This window comes from Polypterus senegalus, chromosome 8 (genome assembly GCF_016835505.1).
Source record: "Polypterus senegalus isolate Bchr_013 chromosome 8, ASM1683550v1, whole genome shotgun sequence".
NCBI classification, from domain to species: domain Eukaryota; kingdom Metazoa; phylum Chordata; class Cladistia; order Polypteriformes; family Polypteridae; genus Polypterus; species Polypterus senegalus.
The window spans coordinates 160514858-160534318 of record NC_053161.1 but is presented as its reverse complement, the minus strand read 5'-3'; the positions used below and the strand labels follow the sequence as shown (position 1 = coordinate 160534318).

Sequence of the window (19461 nt, the reverse complement as noted above, 5' to 3'; positions counted from 1 at the left end):
AGATCTACTCCCATGAACCTGTTAGGAATACCTATACCTATATAACAGACGGATGTATATTTCCATCCTAAAAGTACTTTCCTCTCATACAATGAATATCACCTTGAGGACCACTTGACTTACAGTTTTGAGACCAAGTTTCCAATCTGGTTTCCTGATATAAATGAACCCATCCATATACCATCATCAGAGAAATTAACCACCTCTTTTCATATGCAGACATGTGACACTTCATCAAATGAATCCAGGAAGGCACATATATATTTTATTTTTTGGTTTTTCACTATCCTGTCAATATCTCTAGCAGCACTGGCACTACGATGACAGAAGACTTGTCAGGCCTTGTAATACAGATGGGATATTTTATCAGCATGCATTTGTATTTCAATGTCAATGTAACTTTCACATTTGAATAGTTGGTGGCTTGACCTGTTTAATACTTTCAAGCACTGTGTTTGTATTATTGTTATGTCTGTTTACAGTAGGTTTCACAGTAGTCAGTTGTATAGCAAAGCTGTCCATTTTATGAACAACATCAATGGCAAAAAGGCATACAATTAAATGAGCGACAAAGGTTAGTTTTGTTGTAACAGTGACATGTTAAAAGTATTGGTAATATTACACATAAACGTGGGTGTATTGTTGCCCCTGTCCTTGTGCTTCTAAGAAGCTAAACTGTTTCAAGGGCAGACATTTTTGCCTTTTGTCAGGTGTGGATTTTACTGAAGACTATGTTCCTCACAAAATTTATTACAGGATTTCCAGTTATTAGTATCATATCTTTAAGTTTCTTCTTGTTCTCCAGTATGAACTTTTGCATGGTTCTGAAGACTTCTTTTGTCGGAGAATCCTTTGCCGCATTCAGGACAGGAATGAGGCTTTTCTCCAGTGTGACTTCTTATATGGCAACGAAGAATGCTGCTGGTTGTGAATCGTTTGCCACATTTAGAACAGCAGTATGGCTTCTCGCCTGTGTGTATCCTGGTGTGGGTTTGAAGTTCAGTCGTGGTAAAGAATCCTTTACCACATGCAACACAAAAAAATGACTTCTGTCCAGTGTGGATTTTTGTATGTTTTTTGAAAGTGCTCCCATGAGAGAACCGTTTGCCACATTCCTTACAACAATACGGCTTCTCCCGCGTGTGAATTCTTTTGTGACTCTGAAGATGCCCACAGGTGGCAAATCCTTTGCCACATTCAGAACAATGATACGGCTTCTCTCCTGTGTGAATTCTTGAGTGATCTTGAAAATTGCTTAATTGGGAGAATTGCTTGCCACATTCTGAACAGCAATATGGCTTCTCTCCAGTGTGAATTCTTCCATGGATCTGAAGACTGTTACTGTGTGAGAACCGTTTGCCACATTCTGAACAGCTATACGGCTTCTCTCCCGTGTGAATTCTTGAGTGTCTTTGAAATGGCCTACTGTCCGAAAATCGTTTACCACATTCAGAACAGCAATATGGTTTCTCTCCAGTATGAATTCTTGCATGAATTTTTAGACTGCTACTGCGAGAGAACTGTTTTCCACATTCAGTACAACTGTGTGGCTTCTCTCCAGTGTGACATCTTCTGTGTGCATGAAGACTGCTACTACATGGGAATCCTTTTCCACATTCTGAGCAGCAATATGGCTTCTCTCCAGTGTGAACTCTAATGTGTCTCTGAAACTGCTTTCTGTCAGGAAATCCTTTACCACATTCAGAGCAGGTATATGGTTTGTCTCCGGTGTGAAGTTTTGTGTGGATCTGAAGGCTGTTATTGCGAGTGAATCGTTTGCCACACACAGAACACTGGTATGGCTTTTCCCCAGTGTGAATTCTTGTATGGGTCTGAAGATGCCATTTCCTAGAAAATTGTTTTCCACATTCAGAACAATCATACTGCTTTTGTTTTGAAGAATTCAACTTATCTTTGTGCTTAGGTTTGCGATTGAAACCTTTTCTCCGCTCTTGGTAAACAGACAGCGCTGCTGAATTTCTATTGTAGCCATGTAGCTTACTGTTGGACACATCTATTCTTGTAAGTACCACAACAGGCAGAGAACTATTCTGCAAAAAGGCTGCTTTCAAACTGTTGGATATAGAAGCTGAAGTCTTCATACTCTCATCATGTGTTGTACATTGTGGTCTGGACTGAAGACAGGTGTGAGATGAGAAGAAACTACCATTGTCTTGTAGATCTGAAAAATTATTAAAAGAGACTTGTCAAGATGCAATCATTTATTGCAGAAAAATGTATGCATGTTGAAATAAACACAAACTCAGACTCCACTACTCCCTTTTGTTGGCGACAGAGACACTATTACTCTAAGTAACACACAGAGTTATATGGAAGCTTATTCCTACCTACCAAAAAACTTTGTTTTGCAACTGTGAACAAAAGAGATTAGAAAACATTGCAAAATAATAAGAACCTACATAACCCAATACAAGACAAATAACTGTAGTTCTATCTTTACGACACATGGGCACATCAGCGCACATGTTAAAAATAATATTATGAATACAGAAAATGTACAATTTGACCTGACAAGGCTCTTTTCATATGTTAGTAGTAAAAGAATGACCATAAAGGATAAATGTGAAATAAAATATAACAGAAAAAAAGGATGACAATACTATTTTATTTAAGCTTTAATTTAAAAAATTGATAACCTACTAGCAGCTACAGAGAATATTAAGGAAGTATCCAGTAATTTGGAGTTTAGTGCTTTCTGGATTAAAAGGCTGAATATCAAAAGTTAAGATCAAATATTTATATTTGCGGTTTGTAATCAGTGACCACGTTTTTTTTTTCCCCCCAATCTTGCCAGTCCCCACATGTTGCTGTTTCTTTTGTACTCCAGGAAATGCAGAGGAAAGAATAGTACAGAGCAGTAAGTTCAGCGCTATATGCAATCATCAGATTCAAATATTAACAATTCACACACACGCAAGGATCGTCCTACCTACATTTACAACGTGTGTACCTGTTACAATGTACACACTTCTCTCTATGCTGTGGTTTCTAATACACACCTGAAAGAAAGAGACAATATATGTGAAAACATCATCGCACTAATGCAATAATATTTGAAAACAAACAGCGTCAGATCGGGTGTGAATTTATGCGGTGGGCTGGTGCCCTGCCCGGGGTTTGTTTCCTGCCTTGAGCCCTGTGTTGACTGGGATTGGCTCCGGCGGACCCCCAAGGCCCTGTGGTTGGGATATAGCAGGTTGGATAATGGATGCATGGAGATTATATATATATATATATATATATATATATATATATATATATATATATATATATATATATATAGTCATGCTTGAGTCACAAAGTTGCACAGGAACAAACGTAAGCCTCTTTCAGGAGCAATCCGGGCGCACTGTCAAACCGGTCACCTCAGCTCCGCTCCTCAACCAAAAGAACACAAAATCTTCCTCCACAAAGGGGCACGGTGGCTTGGGAGCCCCAACCGGAGCAGAGGATGTCTGGGGGAAGAGAGACAAGGCCAAGATATGCTTTTATAAATGTTCAAAGCCCCACGCGGGATGCAGATCACGTGGCATGGCAGCAATAGCGGGCTGGGAGGTGATCCTGTAAAGAGGAGATGAAAAGCTGTCTTAGTTTCCCATTGTATCAGTGTTTAAGAGAAGGTTTTGGAGAAGCGGCCATGTCTCCCAGGGGCTGTGTTCACAATTTAAAACTGTTAAAAAAAAAAATTAAAGGATCACTCTGAAAACAGAAAAAATCATGTTGGCTATCTCTGCTGATATGGACTGATATGGTAATGTGTTAGGAACTAAAGGCACTTTGAGCTACTGTTTGTATGAAAATGTGCTATATAAATAAATGTTGTTGTTGTTGTAAAAGATGCCACATCATTTGATGGAAATGAAAATTGTCAAACTACATAGGGCTGAATTCAAAGACACCCTGAAAATCAAACTGAAAAAATTATGCCGCAGGCGAGTCCATTTTTGCCAATGCAAGGGTATGCTCCTAATGAGACAGCACATGGTGTCCTGGGGGATCTCTTTCCAGATCTGGACCAGGGCATCACCAAAGCAGCTGAAACAGATTAACATCCCCCTCTGCTACCTAACTGACCAGATCAATAGCCCACAAGTTTCAGTGACTTGATGGTATACTCGGATTAAAAAGTGTGCCTTTAATTTTAAAAGTCTAGGTTGTGCTTGTGAACTTTCTCTGTCTATGTCAGGTTTGGGGAGCTGTTGCGCCCCCTGCAGGCCACTATATATCTATATATATGGTTAGGTGGATTGGCGATTCTAAATTGGCCCTAGTGCGTGCTTGGTGTGTGGGTGTGTTTGTGTGTGTCCTGCGGTGGGTTGGCACCCTGCCCGGGATTGGTTCCTGCCTTGTGCCCTTTGTTGGCTGGGATTGGCTCCAGCAGACCCCCGTGACCCTGTGTTCGGATTCAGCGGGTTGGAAAATGAATGGAGATATATATATATATATATATATATATATATATATATATATATACACACACACACATATATACATACATACATACATACACACACACACACACGTTAAGAGAGAGAGATAGAGATTATATATACAGGTGCCGGTCATAAAATTAGAATATCATGACAAAGTTGATTTATTTCAGTAATTCCATTCAAAAAGTGAAACTTGTATATTAGATTCATTCATTACACACAGACTGATGTATTTCAAATGTTTATTTCTTTTAATTTTGATGATTATAACTGACAACTAATGAAAGTCCCAAATTCAGTATCTCGGAAAATTAGAATATCAATTAAGACCAATGCAAAAAAGGATTTTTAGAAATGTTGGCCAACTGAAAGGTATGAACATGAAAAGTACGAGCATGTACAGCACTCAATATTTAGTTGGGGCTCCTTTGGCCTGGATTACTGCAGCAATGCGGCGTGGCATGGAGTCGATCAGTCTGTGGCACTGCTCAGGTGTTATGAGAGCCCATGTTGCTCTGATAGTGGCCTTCAGCTCTTCTGAATTGTTGGGTCTGGCGTATTGCATCTTCCTCTTCACAATACCCCATAGATTTTCTATGGGGTTGAGGTCAGGCGAGTTTGCTGGCCAATCAAGAACAGGGATACCATGGTCCTTAAACCAGGTACTGGTAGCTTTGGCACTTTGTGCAGATGCCAGGTCCTGTTGGAAAATGAAATCTGCATCCCCATAAAGTGCATCAGCAGCAGGAAGCATGAAGTGCTCTAAAACTTCCTGGAAGATGGCTGCGTTGACCTTGATGGACCAACACCAGCAGATGACATGGCACCCCAAACCATCACTGACTGTGGAAACTTTACACTGGACCTCAAGCAACGTGGATTCTGTGCCTCTCCTCTTCCTCCAGACTCTGGGACCTTGATTTCCAAAGGAAATGCAAAATTTACTTTCATCAGAGAACATAACTTTGGACCACTCAGCAGCAGTCCAGTCCTTTTTGTCTTTAGCCCAGGCGAGATGCTTCTGACGCTGTCTCTTGTTCAAGAGTGGCTTGACACAAGGAATGCGACAGCTGAAACCCATGTCTTGCATACGTCTGTGCCTGGTGGTTCTTGAAGCACTGACTCCAGCTGCAGTCCACTCTTTGTGAATCTCCCCCACAGTTTTGAATGGGTTTTGTTTCACAATCCTCTCCAGGGTGCGGTTATCCCTATTGCTTGTACACTTTTTTCTACCACATCTTGTCCTTCCCTTCGCCTTTCTATTAATGTGCTTGGACACAGAGCTCTGTGAACAGCCAGCCTCTTTAGCAATGACCTTTTGTGTTGCTCTCCTTGTGCAAGGTGTCAATGGTCGTCTTTTGGACAACTGTCAAGTCAGCAGTCTTCCCCATGATTGTGTAGCCTACAGAACTAGACTGAGAGACCATTTAAAGGCTTTTGCAGGTGTTTTGAGTTAATTAGCTGATTAGAGTGTGGCACCAGGTGTCTTCAATATTGAACCTTTTCACAATATTCTAATTTTCCAAGATACTGAATTTGGGACTTTCATTAGTTGTCAGTTATAATCATCAAAATTAAAAGAAATAAACATTTGAAATACATCAGTCTGTGTGTAATGAATGAATCTAATATACAAGTTTCACTTTTTGAATGGAATTACTGAAATAAATCAACTTTGTCATGATATTCTAATTTTATGACCGGCACCTGTATATGTGTGTGTGTGTATATATATATATATATATATATATATAAATAAATAAATAATATACACACAGTGGAACCTCGGTTTACGAGTAACTTGGTTTACTGAGTGTTTTGCAAGACGAGCAAAAATTTGTAATAAATTTTGACTTGATAAATGAGCGATGTCTTGCAATACAAGTAGTATGGATACACTTTGTCTGCTGAGCGTTATGTGATCACAACTGAGCTGATGGTTCTTTTCTCTCTCTCCTTATTTCGCTCGCTCGCCCAGCGCGTCTCTCTCTCTCTCTCCTTATCTCGCTCGCTCACCCGTCTCTCTCTCTCTCTCTCTCTCTCTTATCTCTCTCGCCAGCCAGCGCTCTCTCTCTCTCTCTCCTTATCTCGCTCGCTCGCCCAGCGCGTCTCTCTCTCTCTCTCCTTATCTCGCTCGCCCACCCACGCGTCTCTCTCTCTCTCTCTCTCTCCCCTTATCTCGCTCGCCCAGCGTTTCTCTCTCTCTCTCTCCTTATCTCACTCACACGCTCGCCCAGCGTGTCTCTCTCTCTCTCTCTCCTTATCTCACTCACACGCTCGCCCAGCGCGTCTCTCTCTCCTTATCTATCTCGCTCGCCCGCCCAGCACGTCTCTCAGTGCCTCACTCATATAGTCAACATCTGTTTACTACAACATTGTGACTGTGTGTGTGTGCGCTGTGAAGTGCGAGTCCCCATCTTGCTCCCCAAAACACGAAGCTGAGTCTCAGTACTTTAACACCAGCTTTATTCAGCTTGAAACAGCAACAGCGCTGTTATTTATTGTACCGGGATCTTTACAATGTTCCTTGTATGACCCATTGACGACAGGCGCTTATAGCATGTCTGTGATCTTTTTGGATGCGCTTATACGGCGAACTGCTACAGCGCTGCGAGGCTGCGATTGCTTTGGGACGCTCTTCCGCATGTCGTCTCGTTGGGTGGAATCCCACATGAGTTTAGAAACTCACACCAGCCATGATTCTTTTTAAAGGTGAAGTGCAGGTTAATTTGTATTATGTATTTTACTTTATATTTTGTATTAATCATTATTATATGAATAGTTTTGGGTAAAAGAAGAAAAAGAAAAAAATTAATGACATATCTTAAAATAGTCTTTTATTCCTGAGCTTTCGACTCCCAATCAGGTATTATCATCAGAGGAAAATGGTTAGTCATACAGGAATAAAAGCAATGCATAGAAAATAAGGAAGGGCTGCAAGAGGGGTGGATTAATAAGATGGGGTTCAGAGGGTGTTAGTCTTGAAGTCTTTTTATTATTTGGATGTTGTTCTTTTTAAACCTCATATGCTGGGTTCAAGTCCAAGTGCCTGTTAATGGCATTTTCATTTGATAGCCACGATTCAGCAAGCTCTCTGACACTCTTAGTATTTCCCTTGAATGTCACTTGCACCGTGTCGAATTAAACATGTGCCCAGTGGAACCCCAAGAGGTAGGGCCCGCTGTGACATGACACCTAAGAGACCATCCTCCACTTTTATATTCTGGTGGTTGCCATTGAGAGCTCTTGGGAGATTAGCATAAATATTACTTTGATTTGATTTTTCTGCTTAATTAATAATCGTGCTTCCAATTTTGGGATTGCCGATTACTGGATAATGTTCTTGGACTTGTTGACCTCGGATTTCCATTTTTGGCAAACCCTGTTAACCTTGTTTTGCCTTGGTTACTTATTGCACTTTTCCCACTAATTCAAATAAAATCTTAATTTATAAAGATTCCTAGTGGGACTTGTCATATCAAGCTATACGTTTTATAGCTCTTGCAAGTTATTTTTCAACTTTTAAAACCAGATCCCCATTTTTACACCAACGTATACGGTAGCCTGTGTGTGGTAGCTGTGGGCTGGCTCTCTGGGGTAAGGCCATTTCTAGACACGCCAGAAAGGGTCCCACCTTGGTTAATGGATCTTTCAGGAGGCCTTACATCCTTTTTTCACCATGTCAATAACTCATTTATACAACATGGTAATGTATTTCTTACACACAGATCAACCTGCAGGATACAGGATGTTATATCTTTTATTATGTCCCTGCCCATTATTATACATTGGAGAAACGTACTCTATGATTAGGCACTGCATAGCGGAACACAAAAGTAATGTTAGACATAATCTAAAAATCTCATTGAGGCTTGTTATTCAATTTTAGACTTCAAATATATTGTACTATAGGTAATAAAAATCACACCTGCAACATGGTGACGTGAACAATCATATTCTCAAATAAGAAGCACCCTGGACTGAACTCTACCTGCTTGGCTTAAATAAATCACATGCATTTTCCCAGTTTCCTTTAAAGTTGCCTTTCTGAAAACCTTCCTCTACACCCACTGAGACAATCGGTTTATGAATCTCTCGCTGATAGTGAGTTGTTTTGGAAAGATGTTAACTGCTTTCATTTTCACCCCATCACAATCTACTATCAATCTGTATTCTTAATATTGCTTGTGTCGCTCTGTAGTGTAACTTCTCATTACAGAATTCCCTCTTGCCCGTCTCTAATTAGAATGGAAATATATGGGTGAGCCCTAATACTTCCTTTCATTTTCACCTTTTTTCCAGGTTGTTCATGTGACACATATGTAAATTTTTTTTTTTTTTTTTAAATCCTTTACCTCATTTAATATTGTTTCACCTTTCCAATTACCAAATTATACATAGCATTCCTCTAGTTGTGATTCTGACAGATGGCTACTTGCACGCAAGTTTCTCCCAGTTTGTCAGCTACTGCCGATGCGAGTTCATTAGTTCATCCAGTCTTAAAAAAATAAGTGTAATTATGACCTATAACGAGATTGCACATAAAGCGAATTCTATCTTATCGACCGAAGTGTGCTTCAAAAAAAAAAAAAAAGTGGAGCAAATTTGCCTTAAATCTCAGACAGGTGTGCCACACTATATTGTACTGGTAATGGTATAGTGGCTTTGACAAGCATTTAATTGATATCAAACATTCCTCATGTGTGGTATCTCATGATCGACATTTCAAAATAGAGTGATCTATTGAAAAACAAACAAACAAAGGTTTTAAAACTGAAACTTTGCCACCCTGCAGTAAATTAGCCTGTGATAAGTGACTAGTTCAGATTAGTACTCGCAAATAAGCAATTCATTTCAAATTTCCAAGATCAGTGAAAAAGAAAGACAGTCCCCTTGACGATAAATCACCTCATCTCAGTTTGTGTGTGTGATGTTTTATTTTTGCTATTTTATCACTTACCTCGCTCAGAAGAACCTGAGCCTGATGATTTTTCAGACTTCATGTCACACTCCACAGGTTTGGATCTCAGAGATACAGAATGGTGCTGCAGGGAGCCGTGTGCACTTGCTGTGAATTCTAATCCAGGTACCACTTCACTGGAACATAAAGTCTGCGAGATGGGCTCTATTTTAAAGTCTTTTTCCGTGAAGCTACTTATACTTTTGTTTTTCCGCATGTCAGTGTGGGCAGACTCTGGATCAGATTCCTGTTTACACCTTACTGCCTCTCTTCCACTGTCCTTCTCTTTAATGCCACCACTGTCCTGTTGAAGGTGCACAGACTCCCACTCACAGTCCCCTTCATTTATATCCACACTTCTTTTCTCCATGGTAGTCATGGAAGGGAGCCTCCTGTGCAGTAACGGATTGTCTTCCTTCTCATCATACCTCTCTACTAAGACTTGCTCTTTACATTCATATTCCATTTCTGGAGAGTCCTGCACAACTTGGCATACTTTCTCCATTTTGTACAACAGTTACTGCAAATGGAGGTGTCTCTTTTGGTCTGTAGAAGGAGCAAAGTAAAGATCAGTATGCACCAAAAACACTGAACACATCGGAATCAGCTCCATCACTAGTCCCCACGGCTTGTTCCCACTATCCTTTGAATTAACCAGCCTGCTCTTCTCTTAACTTCTTCAGTAATAAAAGGTCAGATGCAAAAACAAAAAAAAAAGCTGTGAAGGTCTATGTGACAGCAAAGGTGTTTACAACGCAAGGCCAAAAATTACATCTATCTAAAGCACAATTTGATCAAAGTCACAGTTAGAAATCAATGCAAGTCCTTAATTCTTCCTAGAAAACTGCCTCTATAATTATTGAGCGAGTTCAAACAAAGATGTCATTTTAATCACTCTGTAATATGTAAAATAGCACTCACACATACTGCAAGATTTGTTTTATTTTATCCTGCTCCATTCTCATTTGCAGTAAATATTGTATTGTCACAGACATTTTCTGCTGAAAGGCGGCGAATGTATAACAAACAAGTCCCTTTTTTCCCCTTACTAGAGTAATATAGAAATTATTGCTTAGCACTTTGAAAGCATCTCCAGTGCTTCATAATTTTCTAGATGTTTTTCACTGCCACAGGGGCAGTGATCTTGAGCTACGGTTGGCTTCTTCTACTTGACCATATTAACACTAGAATCCCTGCCCACCTTAAATCCCTTTGCACCTCTCTGTTAGCGTCTTTTGTTTTGTAAATGTGTTGATCAGTACAAGCAGCCTGCTATCCCATCCACCTACTTGCCGGAGCTCAACTTGGGCAAAAAGATCTCCCAGCTCAAGTCTTGTTTGTCTGGGTGTGAGGTGCCTGGAGTTGTAAAGGGTCAATAATATATCGTCATTTGGAATACATGCATTTCATGTGTGTTCCATGTCTACAAAGATCTCGGTAAATGTAGGATGACAGGAAATGCGAGGCAAGAAATGATGAACACATACCTAAAACAGAAACTTTTTGCATGATATAGTACTAATGACAAAATTTTTCAAAGTGTATAATGTGTGAAGACTATAGTCTAAATCTTATATATAAACGTCTATGCATGGAAGTGTATGTGTCCATCTGTCTGGCCTGGAAGTGAGAGGTGGAGTCAGGGTAAGGGTTCCACCTCCGAGAATATGCAAGCGAGGCCAGCACGTCGGAAAACAAATCCTCCGAAGAGAGAGTCACTCGCTTATCCGTTAATACAGAAGCGAGGCGAGCACATCAGCACAACGGTATCCCTTTTACTTTTCCTCCCGTCGCTAATACACAAGTGAGGCGAGCGCGTCTGCCAATCGAAACCTCCGAAGAAAGACAGTCGCTTAGCTGCCAATGCACAAACGATACGAGCACTATGGCAAAACAAAACTTCCTAGGGCAGAAATGCCCAGAGTAGTTCCTTTCAATTACCTGTCATCTGAACATTTACAATGCGATTATCTTATATATAAACATCTACATGTGGAAGTCTGTATGTCTGTCCGGCCTGGAAGTGAGAGGTGGAGTCAGGGTAAAGGCTCCTTCTCTGAGGAAACAGAAAACTAAACATCTATGTGTGGAAGTGTGTCTGTCTGTCTGTCTGGCCTGGAAGTGAGAGGTGGAATCAGGGTAAGGGCTCCATCTCCGAGAATTTGCAAGTGAGGCCAGCATGTCGGAAAAACGAAACCTCTGAAAAAAGAGTCACTCGCTTAATGGCTAACACAGGAGTGAGGCGAGCACATCGGCAATGTGATATCCCTTTTACTTTTCCTCCTGCTGCTAATACACAAGTGAGGCGAGCACGCCGGCAGAAGGAAACCTCCGAAGAAACTTTCAATTACCTGACATCTCTATATATAATTTTTTTTTTTCTGATGATTTCAATAGCTTCTAGGACCCTTGTGCTTTTTACAGCATGGGTTTACACAGCTAGTATCAAATAAGCACTTTCACAAAAGGTACAAGTATAACAAAACAAGTTCATTTTTTTTTTTTAAGACTACAACCAAAGAAAAAGAAATCTGGTCAGGCTACTTCGTTGTTATGACTGCTTTGGTAGTACAGCGGTAGGAACTGCTGACTCATAATCTCATAATCAAGAAGTCGGGGGTTCGATTCTGGTCGCTACCCAGAATTACCATTTTGAGTAGTGATCTGCTCTTATTGTTACTATTATACAATAAAAACATACATTTGATTCGAGTCTGTAACCGTCGGTGCAAATGTATGGAACTTGTAAAGGTTAGCATTTTTTAATTCATTCAGTTTTATTCTCTCAGTCGCATTCACGCTTGCCCCGATCTGACACTGCTGTTTTTAAATAAAGACGAGCTATAACAGCGGTGAACTCAGGTGAGGATGAGGGTTCTACATCGAAGTAAGAGAACAGAAGCCCTCCCCACAAGAAACATCTGCTTACATATAAGAACAACGCAGCTGCACCAGGCAAAAGATGGCACCATTTGGATACAGGACGAGGTCAGACGTCATCCTGCTAGTCAGTCTGTCCTTCAACGAAACAGCAGGGCTTACAGCGCTCACCAACATATCATGCAAAGTCCTGTTTGTGATGGTCTTTATATGAAAAACATTTATATGTTACTGATATAAAAGTCAGATCGAATGTTGTTTACCTTGATTTATTTACGCATCTTCCTAAAGTCAAAGTAGGCTGCAGAGCTTTCTCTGTTTGATCAACACGGGCATGCTGACAAAGAAAAGACTGGCTATTAACTGTAGCGTCTTGAAGGGATACCCACTGCTCTACAATGATTACATTCAAGATTGCATCATGCCTCAAAAGCTTGCATATTGTAATGTTTTTAGTTAGCCAACAAAAGGCGTCACGTTGCTTGACTTCTCAATGACGTTGAACAGTAGCTTAATATCCCATTGTGCTTGCAAGTATTTTCCTCACAGTCTCTAAGGTATTCAATGTCAAAGTGTATCTCAATAAACTGGTCACTTTGTAGGATGCAGCATTTTTGTACATAGCCATCATAAGCATGTTGCAGCCTGCGTCATGGTATATTTCCACTGGTACTGGCTGTAATGTCTTATTCAGCCATTTTGGAATAAGCCTAAGGATTTGAAAAGCGTGTTGTGCTCTCCAGTCAACTCTACATCAGGCTCACGCAATGGAGGCAACTCAGCGTAGCTCACTTATCCCCATCACTGCCTCAAAAAGGATCTGATGTGGATTATTATAATGGAAAGGGATGCTCCTGCTTAATTTAACTCCAGGCCATCGTTCTGTACTGGTGTGCTATTTTGGAGGCAGCTGAGATATATGGCTTACCAAGAAAATATGTATTATGGAGAGCAAACGTAATTTATTCACAAAAATAAGTTGAAGCAGCTGTAAAGGATGATGCACCTGGGCGGGTGTCCCAGTCGGGATGAGGCAAGGATCCTTACCTGGATGGGAGGCCAGTCCATTGGAAGCTCAGGAGGAAAAGCAATGTGCTCTCTACCCTAGCCAGGAAGAAGGAAGAATATGCCAGTTTGGATCTGAGAGTACTGGCGTCCCAACAGGGTCATATCAAGCTGGTAAGGAGGCCAGTTAGCGACGTCAGAAAGTCAAGTGCACTGCAGCGGTCTGTTCATTTTTATTTTTTGTTTCGGCTGACTGCCAAAATGGAAGATGAAAACTTTTAAAACTAAAGGGAAATAAGGAGGACTTTTACAAGAAAGTGACAAGAGATTTTCGTGGAGAAGGATAGGCGCATGTACTTCACTTACAAATAAAGGTAAAACCATAAACGGTTTTCAATTTCATAAAAAAAAAAAAAATGGGATCTGACTACAAAAACAATCCAATATTTAAAAATTAAGTTTTGACCTTAAATAAAATATTATTTTTTTTTTAAAAAAACAACTAAATATTTCAATTAAAGTCATAATTGCAATCCATTTTTGTTTTGTACACCCCTCTATATTTCATTTGTATTGAATGAGTATGAATTGTGGAATTGCAACGGCAAATTTTGGACACATGAAGGGTGCAGAGCAAATGCGTTCTCTTCGCTCTCTGTCACCGCTAAAAATGTAACGTTCTTTCTTAGCCAAACAAGTGCCTTACCGATATATGTGTGTAAAGAATGCTGATGAGATATGAAACATAACCAGCACTCAATGTGCACGCTGCCAATTGAATAGCGAATAAGCTAGTCTTTTGGGTTCATATATTCGTAATTCTGACTCTGTGCCTCACCAGCAATGAACCTCACCGCACGTCACTGGAGCTGTTCTACCTGAAGGTGCTGTTTGGCAGATCTCGTGGAAAGGGAGGCAGCGGCGCATACCGCGTCTCCTCTGCACCCTACGTCAACACCACATTCGGAAAAAGATAAGAAACCCTGGAACCAATGGGCCTTTTATTGTTTAGAGAAGCCGTCATCAAACAGACAGGCAGGTTATGGCCACGGAGGAACACAAAGTAAGCCGCAAACAAAAAGCAGGACTGGAGTGCCGCTCGAATAGAACTGCTAACCTCGGCTTCTCACACAATTGCCGACTTTCGCTGCTGCAGCTGCCATTGAGGTGCCGCTTATTTCTATTATTTATAGTATTAGGGTGTTGTACCCTGTTAGCCACTATGGATGTAGTGAGAACTCAAGAAAAATGACACCTTCGATTGGCTAACTAAAAAGATTACAATATGAAAGCTTTCGAGGCAACTCAGGCCGCTTCTTCAGGCCATTTTATCACACTACATTACGTTTTCAAACATTTTACTACTGACCTTTTTATCTTCCTGTAATTTAACTCTCCAAGTTAACTCGGCGGCTCCACTCTAATCATCGCGTCGCCCCGCTTGTGTTTACGTCGCGCTTGATGACGTTTTCGGCCGCCGGCGTTCTTCCGCATATAGACAGACTAAATAATAATGTACTGCTGCCATCTGCTGGATGAAGGTTCTAATTTTATATATTTTATTTATTGTGCTCCCAAGACTCATGAGCGCTTTGAAATCATTCGTTTTTTCTATGCAGTGCCTCCTGACTCACCAGTACGAGAACCCCCTCATATATGTTATACCGTTCAAATCGTTTTAAAGTCAAGATATTCGAGACTTTGGGGGTCCTCATTTGTAGGTCATATTTTGTGTAGAAAATTGCACTCTTATGATAAAGTAATACCAATAGGTGTCTTCAGCAAAAATGATCAGAAAGACTTGACGTACTGCATGCGACATCAACCGACCCCGGAGGTTCGCCCTCTAATGCGAAATGAGTGGTCTATGTTTCTCTTTTTCACAAAATTAAAAAATGGGGAATGGGGGTGGCGTTTATGCTTTCTTGAGCTTGCTGATCACAAGCATGAGAGTATTTTTGATATTTGTTTTTTTTTTACGGGTGGCTCTGTAACTCAAAGTGCCACTCCCAGAAGCTTAAAAACGACAAGTTTCAAACATAAACATGTTGGGTATTATCGCTTTAGACTATTTCGAGGTCAGTGATGTTCAGTATGATGTTATTTTTGATTTGTTGATCCTTTACTAGGAATCGAACCCTCAATGGACCTCTCTCACAGGGTGGAAAATGACAAATGTCTGTTACAACTGAGAATTCTCAGACTTTAAACGTTTAAGTTGAAGTACGTAGTTTAATAATTCAGACATTTACCACAACTATTCTTGTGTATTTTTTTGTAGGCGTCTCGTTCTACCTCATGAAGTAAATCATTACATTTCTTATGAACTCCTCAAATTAGGGCAGCTTACGCTAATTCCGACTTTTTGCAACTTGAGTTTCTTTCTCTATTAGATTCTACGATATAGTCTTATTTTTTTAAATATTTAATAAAACCCATAAAAGACTTTTATTCTAGGTTGTATTAGTAAATATGTATTTTATATTATTAAAGTGGAGTCCATTTTAATAAACTTTTCCAATCAGATCCTATCTTAACCTAGTCTGTTTCAAACAACAGAGTTTGTAAAGTTATAATATTATTTTAGTGCTACATTGTTCACATTTCTATGTTTTATGTATGTCAAAATAATTATACTAAAGATTCAAACCAAAATATACAAGTTTCATCCTATTAATAATAATTTCTTTTTTCTAGCTAGAGGACAACATTTTTGTTATCCCTACTCAAAGTTTTATTATAAACAAATGCCTTCTTTTTTTTTTTTTGACAATGCTTGCAAAGCTTTTGCTATTTACTATAAAATGCATTTTAGTTTGATTTTTTAAATTCATATATGCCTAAAGGTGCCTCAAACTCTGCTTAAGTTTTATTCCGCTCTTTCATTATCATAGAATCAGAATCACACTTATTCAGGCAGTGCTTAATGTACATGATATCGCTTGGTAGTTTTAGAGCTGCTTAAAAAAGAACACAATATCATATCAGAAATATCATAAATTTAAAAATATACAGGGTAAGTCAAAATTATGTTAACATTTGAATGGCGAAAACAATTTATTCACAAAACATACTTCATATGTGCAAGATTATTTGCAGGAATGTCTCAACCTGTTCGCCATCATGTTCAACACGTGTACCATATGTGACACATAAATTGTGTGGCTCTGAGGCTGGGGATCCGCACTGGCAATTGGAAAGTTGCTGGTTCAAATGCCATAAATGCCAAAGGAGACTCTGCTCTGTTGGGACCTTGAGCAAGGCCCTTAACCTGCAATTGCTGAGCGCTTCAAGTAGTGAGAAAAGCGCTATATAAATGCAAAGAATTATTATTATATATATATATGGGGTGCCAAACAGGCAAATACATTGATTTTCTGAATATATAAAGTCAAAACCTGAATATATAAAGTCAGCGTTGGAATATTTAAAGTCAAAACTTCAATATATAAAGTCAGCGTCGGAATATATAAAGTCAGTGCTAGAATATCCATCCATTTCCAAACACATTGAATCCGACCACAGGGTCACGGGGGTCTGCTGGAGCCAATCCCAGCCAACACTGGGCGCAAGGCAGGAACCAATCCTTGGCAGGGCACATGCATCATTTTCAAAACATTAACCGAACAGTGGTTTTTTTATTTATTTTTCTGAATACATTTTTGTTAACTTATTTCAGTTTTTTTAGTTTACTAAAAATGTGTCGTTTGAATGAATATATTTTGACTTTGACTTTATAAATCCCGACGCTGACTTTATATATTCAAGTTTTGACTTTATATATTCAGAAAAATGTTTTGACTTTATATACTGTATACCGACGCTGACTTTATATATTCAAGTTTTGACTTTATATATTCAAGTTTTGACTTTATATATTCCAGACGCTGACTTTATATATTCAAGTTTTGACTTTATATATTCGGGAATGACTTTATATATTAAAGTTTTGACTTTATATATTCTGACGCCGACTTTATTTATTCAGAAAATCAATCTATCTGCCTGTTTGGCACCCTATATATATATATATATATATATATATATATATATATATATATATATATATATATATAATCAGTACCATTAGTGTTCACATCATTTTCACTCAACCTGTACTTTATAAAGTGAACAGACAAAAACACTAGACACATAAGCAGTGACAAGATGACAATGATTGGCCTGATATGCAGGAAACTACAAAGGTTTCCAATTCCATTGATCATTATGCCAAATCTATGGGCAGCAAAGTTGATAATTAGACTATTCTAATGAGGGTTCTATTAGGCTTAACCTCATTTATCCTTTCTAAGGCAATAATGATTGGCATTGTTTCAGCTGAATAAACATAATCAACCTGATTGTCCATTTTACATTAATATTATACATAAAATGCAGTGGTTACATTATTACTTATGGGGTCTTTTTCCTCTTCAATTTTTCTTTTTCTTCACTCTTAAAAATACAGTTTTTTTCATGGCGTTCTATGTTTCTTTATTGGGTTGTGTGCTTCACCATAGAAGTATTGCATGACAATAATTTTCATAATGGGAAGGGTTTTTTTGCATATAAAGTTTGTTCCTTGTGCTTTGAAAAACTTCCAAATATGTAAAGAAAACAAATAATGTATGGTAGGCAACTTAACAGAACAGCCTGTGTTATTGTCTGTAGCAGGAATCCTTTTAAAATCAAGGCACATTCTATTCATGGTTATTTACTGTGTAGAGCCTGTTACAGATCTAAATATATAAATGTTCTTTCTGAACCCTTGGTCTTATTGGGTCTTTTGGGAAACAGAAATGGTTCTTCTATGGCATCACTTTGAAGAACCGCTCTGGCACCTTGATTTTTAAAAGTTTTCTTCTGATTACAGGCAGACTGTGATCATGTACCCTGTATAATTTTCCATTGCTGTTATCTGGTGGATGGAGGTTCTCATCTCTCTACAATTTAATATTTAACTAGCCGTCCCACAAACCCCTGTAGTAGTGAAACAAGACAAACTATAAAAATCAATAAACAAACAGGAGCTAGCTAAGCGCAGGCAAGGTCCCCTCCAAAATGTGGCCAAAAACAGAGCGATTTGAATGGAGGCTGGCACGTGAGTGAGGAAGACCCCTCCTGTCTCCCTACTCTTGACTTCACGCTTCCCCCTCCCCTCGGTCCGCAGCCTCTGTCTCGGATTAGCGCAAATATATCGCTCCTGCAAACGAACTATGAAGCTTAGCTCGATGAGAGAAGTCACAAAATCAACCGGAATGTTCAAGCAAATTATAGAAAGAAAAGAAAAAAAGATCTAAATCCGTTAAGTAGTTCTCTTGTGAAAAGTGAACAGACATACAGACAGACGTTGGATTTTATATATAGACATGGTAGAAATTGTGATAAATCCTAGACTTTCGATCTCAATTACATTCATTTTTCTTTCTTTCAAATTATTAAAATAGATTCCTTTGTGATGAAAATTTTCCAGGAAGAGGCTGTCTTAACTTACTGTGAAATGTTTAACTTGTCTGTAGTACTCCTTTGATGACTTTGATAACTGCACATTTTATGTTTAGATAGATAGATAGATAAACTTTTTTACCGATGTAACAAAAATAATTTCGACCCATTCTGATGTCAGCTCATTATTTCATTTTTATATCTAATTTGAAATATGTAGTTTAATGTATCCGTACAGAATTAGCGTGATAAATAGACAGAATTGTTTAGAAATTAACAAAACTCTTACCTGTTTGAGTTATCTTCAAGAAGTGTGCTATTTCTTTATTACAATTCAGTTGTAAGGCGCCGTGCTTAGCGCAGCTGCCTTGTAAATCTGGATCGCAGGGGTTCGATGTTCGGGTGCATTTCCCATGTTGATCTCGTGTCAGCCTGCAATCAAATTCTGTAAAGATTAGCTGCTGAGGTTGCTTGGTCATTTCAGAATTTGCCGTATTGGATTTGATGATGGGACTGGCTTCAAGTCCCCGGCTGTTTCTTGTCTTGTACCGAGAGATGCAGTGATTACGCCCGTCTGTCGATACCCTGAATCAGATTAAGACCGCAAGTGTACCTATGTGATGCAATTTTGTTTCTCGACAGGCAGTAGTTCAAGACGCGAGTGACTTTTATTTTGACACATTTCAGTGGTTTTAACAAACGGAAGGACTTGTTTGC

General features: G+C 39.2%; 1 protein-coding gene across 2 annotated transcripts; it reads right to left on the bottom strand.

Annotated features, from left to right (window-relative positions):
* Positions 1 to 225: 225 nt before the first annotated feature.
* Positions 226 to 19326, bottom strand: LOC120533257 (zinc finger protein 660-like). 2 transcript variants are annotated; one of them, XM_039760058.1, is made up of 3 exons: positions 14669 to 14750; positions 9415 to 9960; positions 226 to 2182 (listed from the first exon to the last, which is right to left on the bottom strand). In XM_039760058.1, exons 2-3 carry the CDS (start codon positions 9917 to 9919, stop codon positions 783 to 785), a joined length of 1905 nt encoding a protein of 634 aa, XP_039615992.1. In that variant the 5' UTR covers positions 9920 to 9960; positions 14669 to 14750; the 3' UTR covers positions 226 to 782. The 2 variants fall into 2 exon arrangements, with proteins under 2 accessions (XP_039615992.1, XP_039615994.1); XM_039760060.1 differs by lacking the exons at positions 9415 to 9960; positions 14669 to 14750 and adding an exon at positions 19034 to 19326.
* Positions 19327 to 19461: the final 135 nt, after the last annotated feature.

Coding starts and splice junctions, on each gene's coding strand:
- LOC120533257 (XM_039760058.1), bottom strand. CDS start 9,919: ATGGAGAAAGTATGCCAAGTTGTGCAGGACTCTCCAGAAATGGAATAT. Junction 2,183..9,414: donor CTCAGGTTCTTCTGAGCGAG/GTAAGTGATAAA, acceptor ATAATTTTTCAG/ATCTACAAGACAATGGTAGT.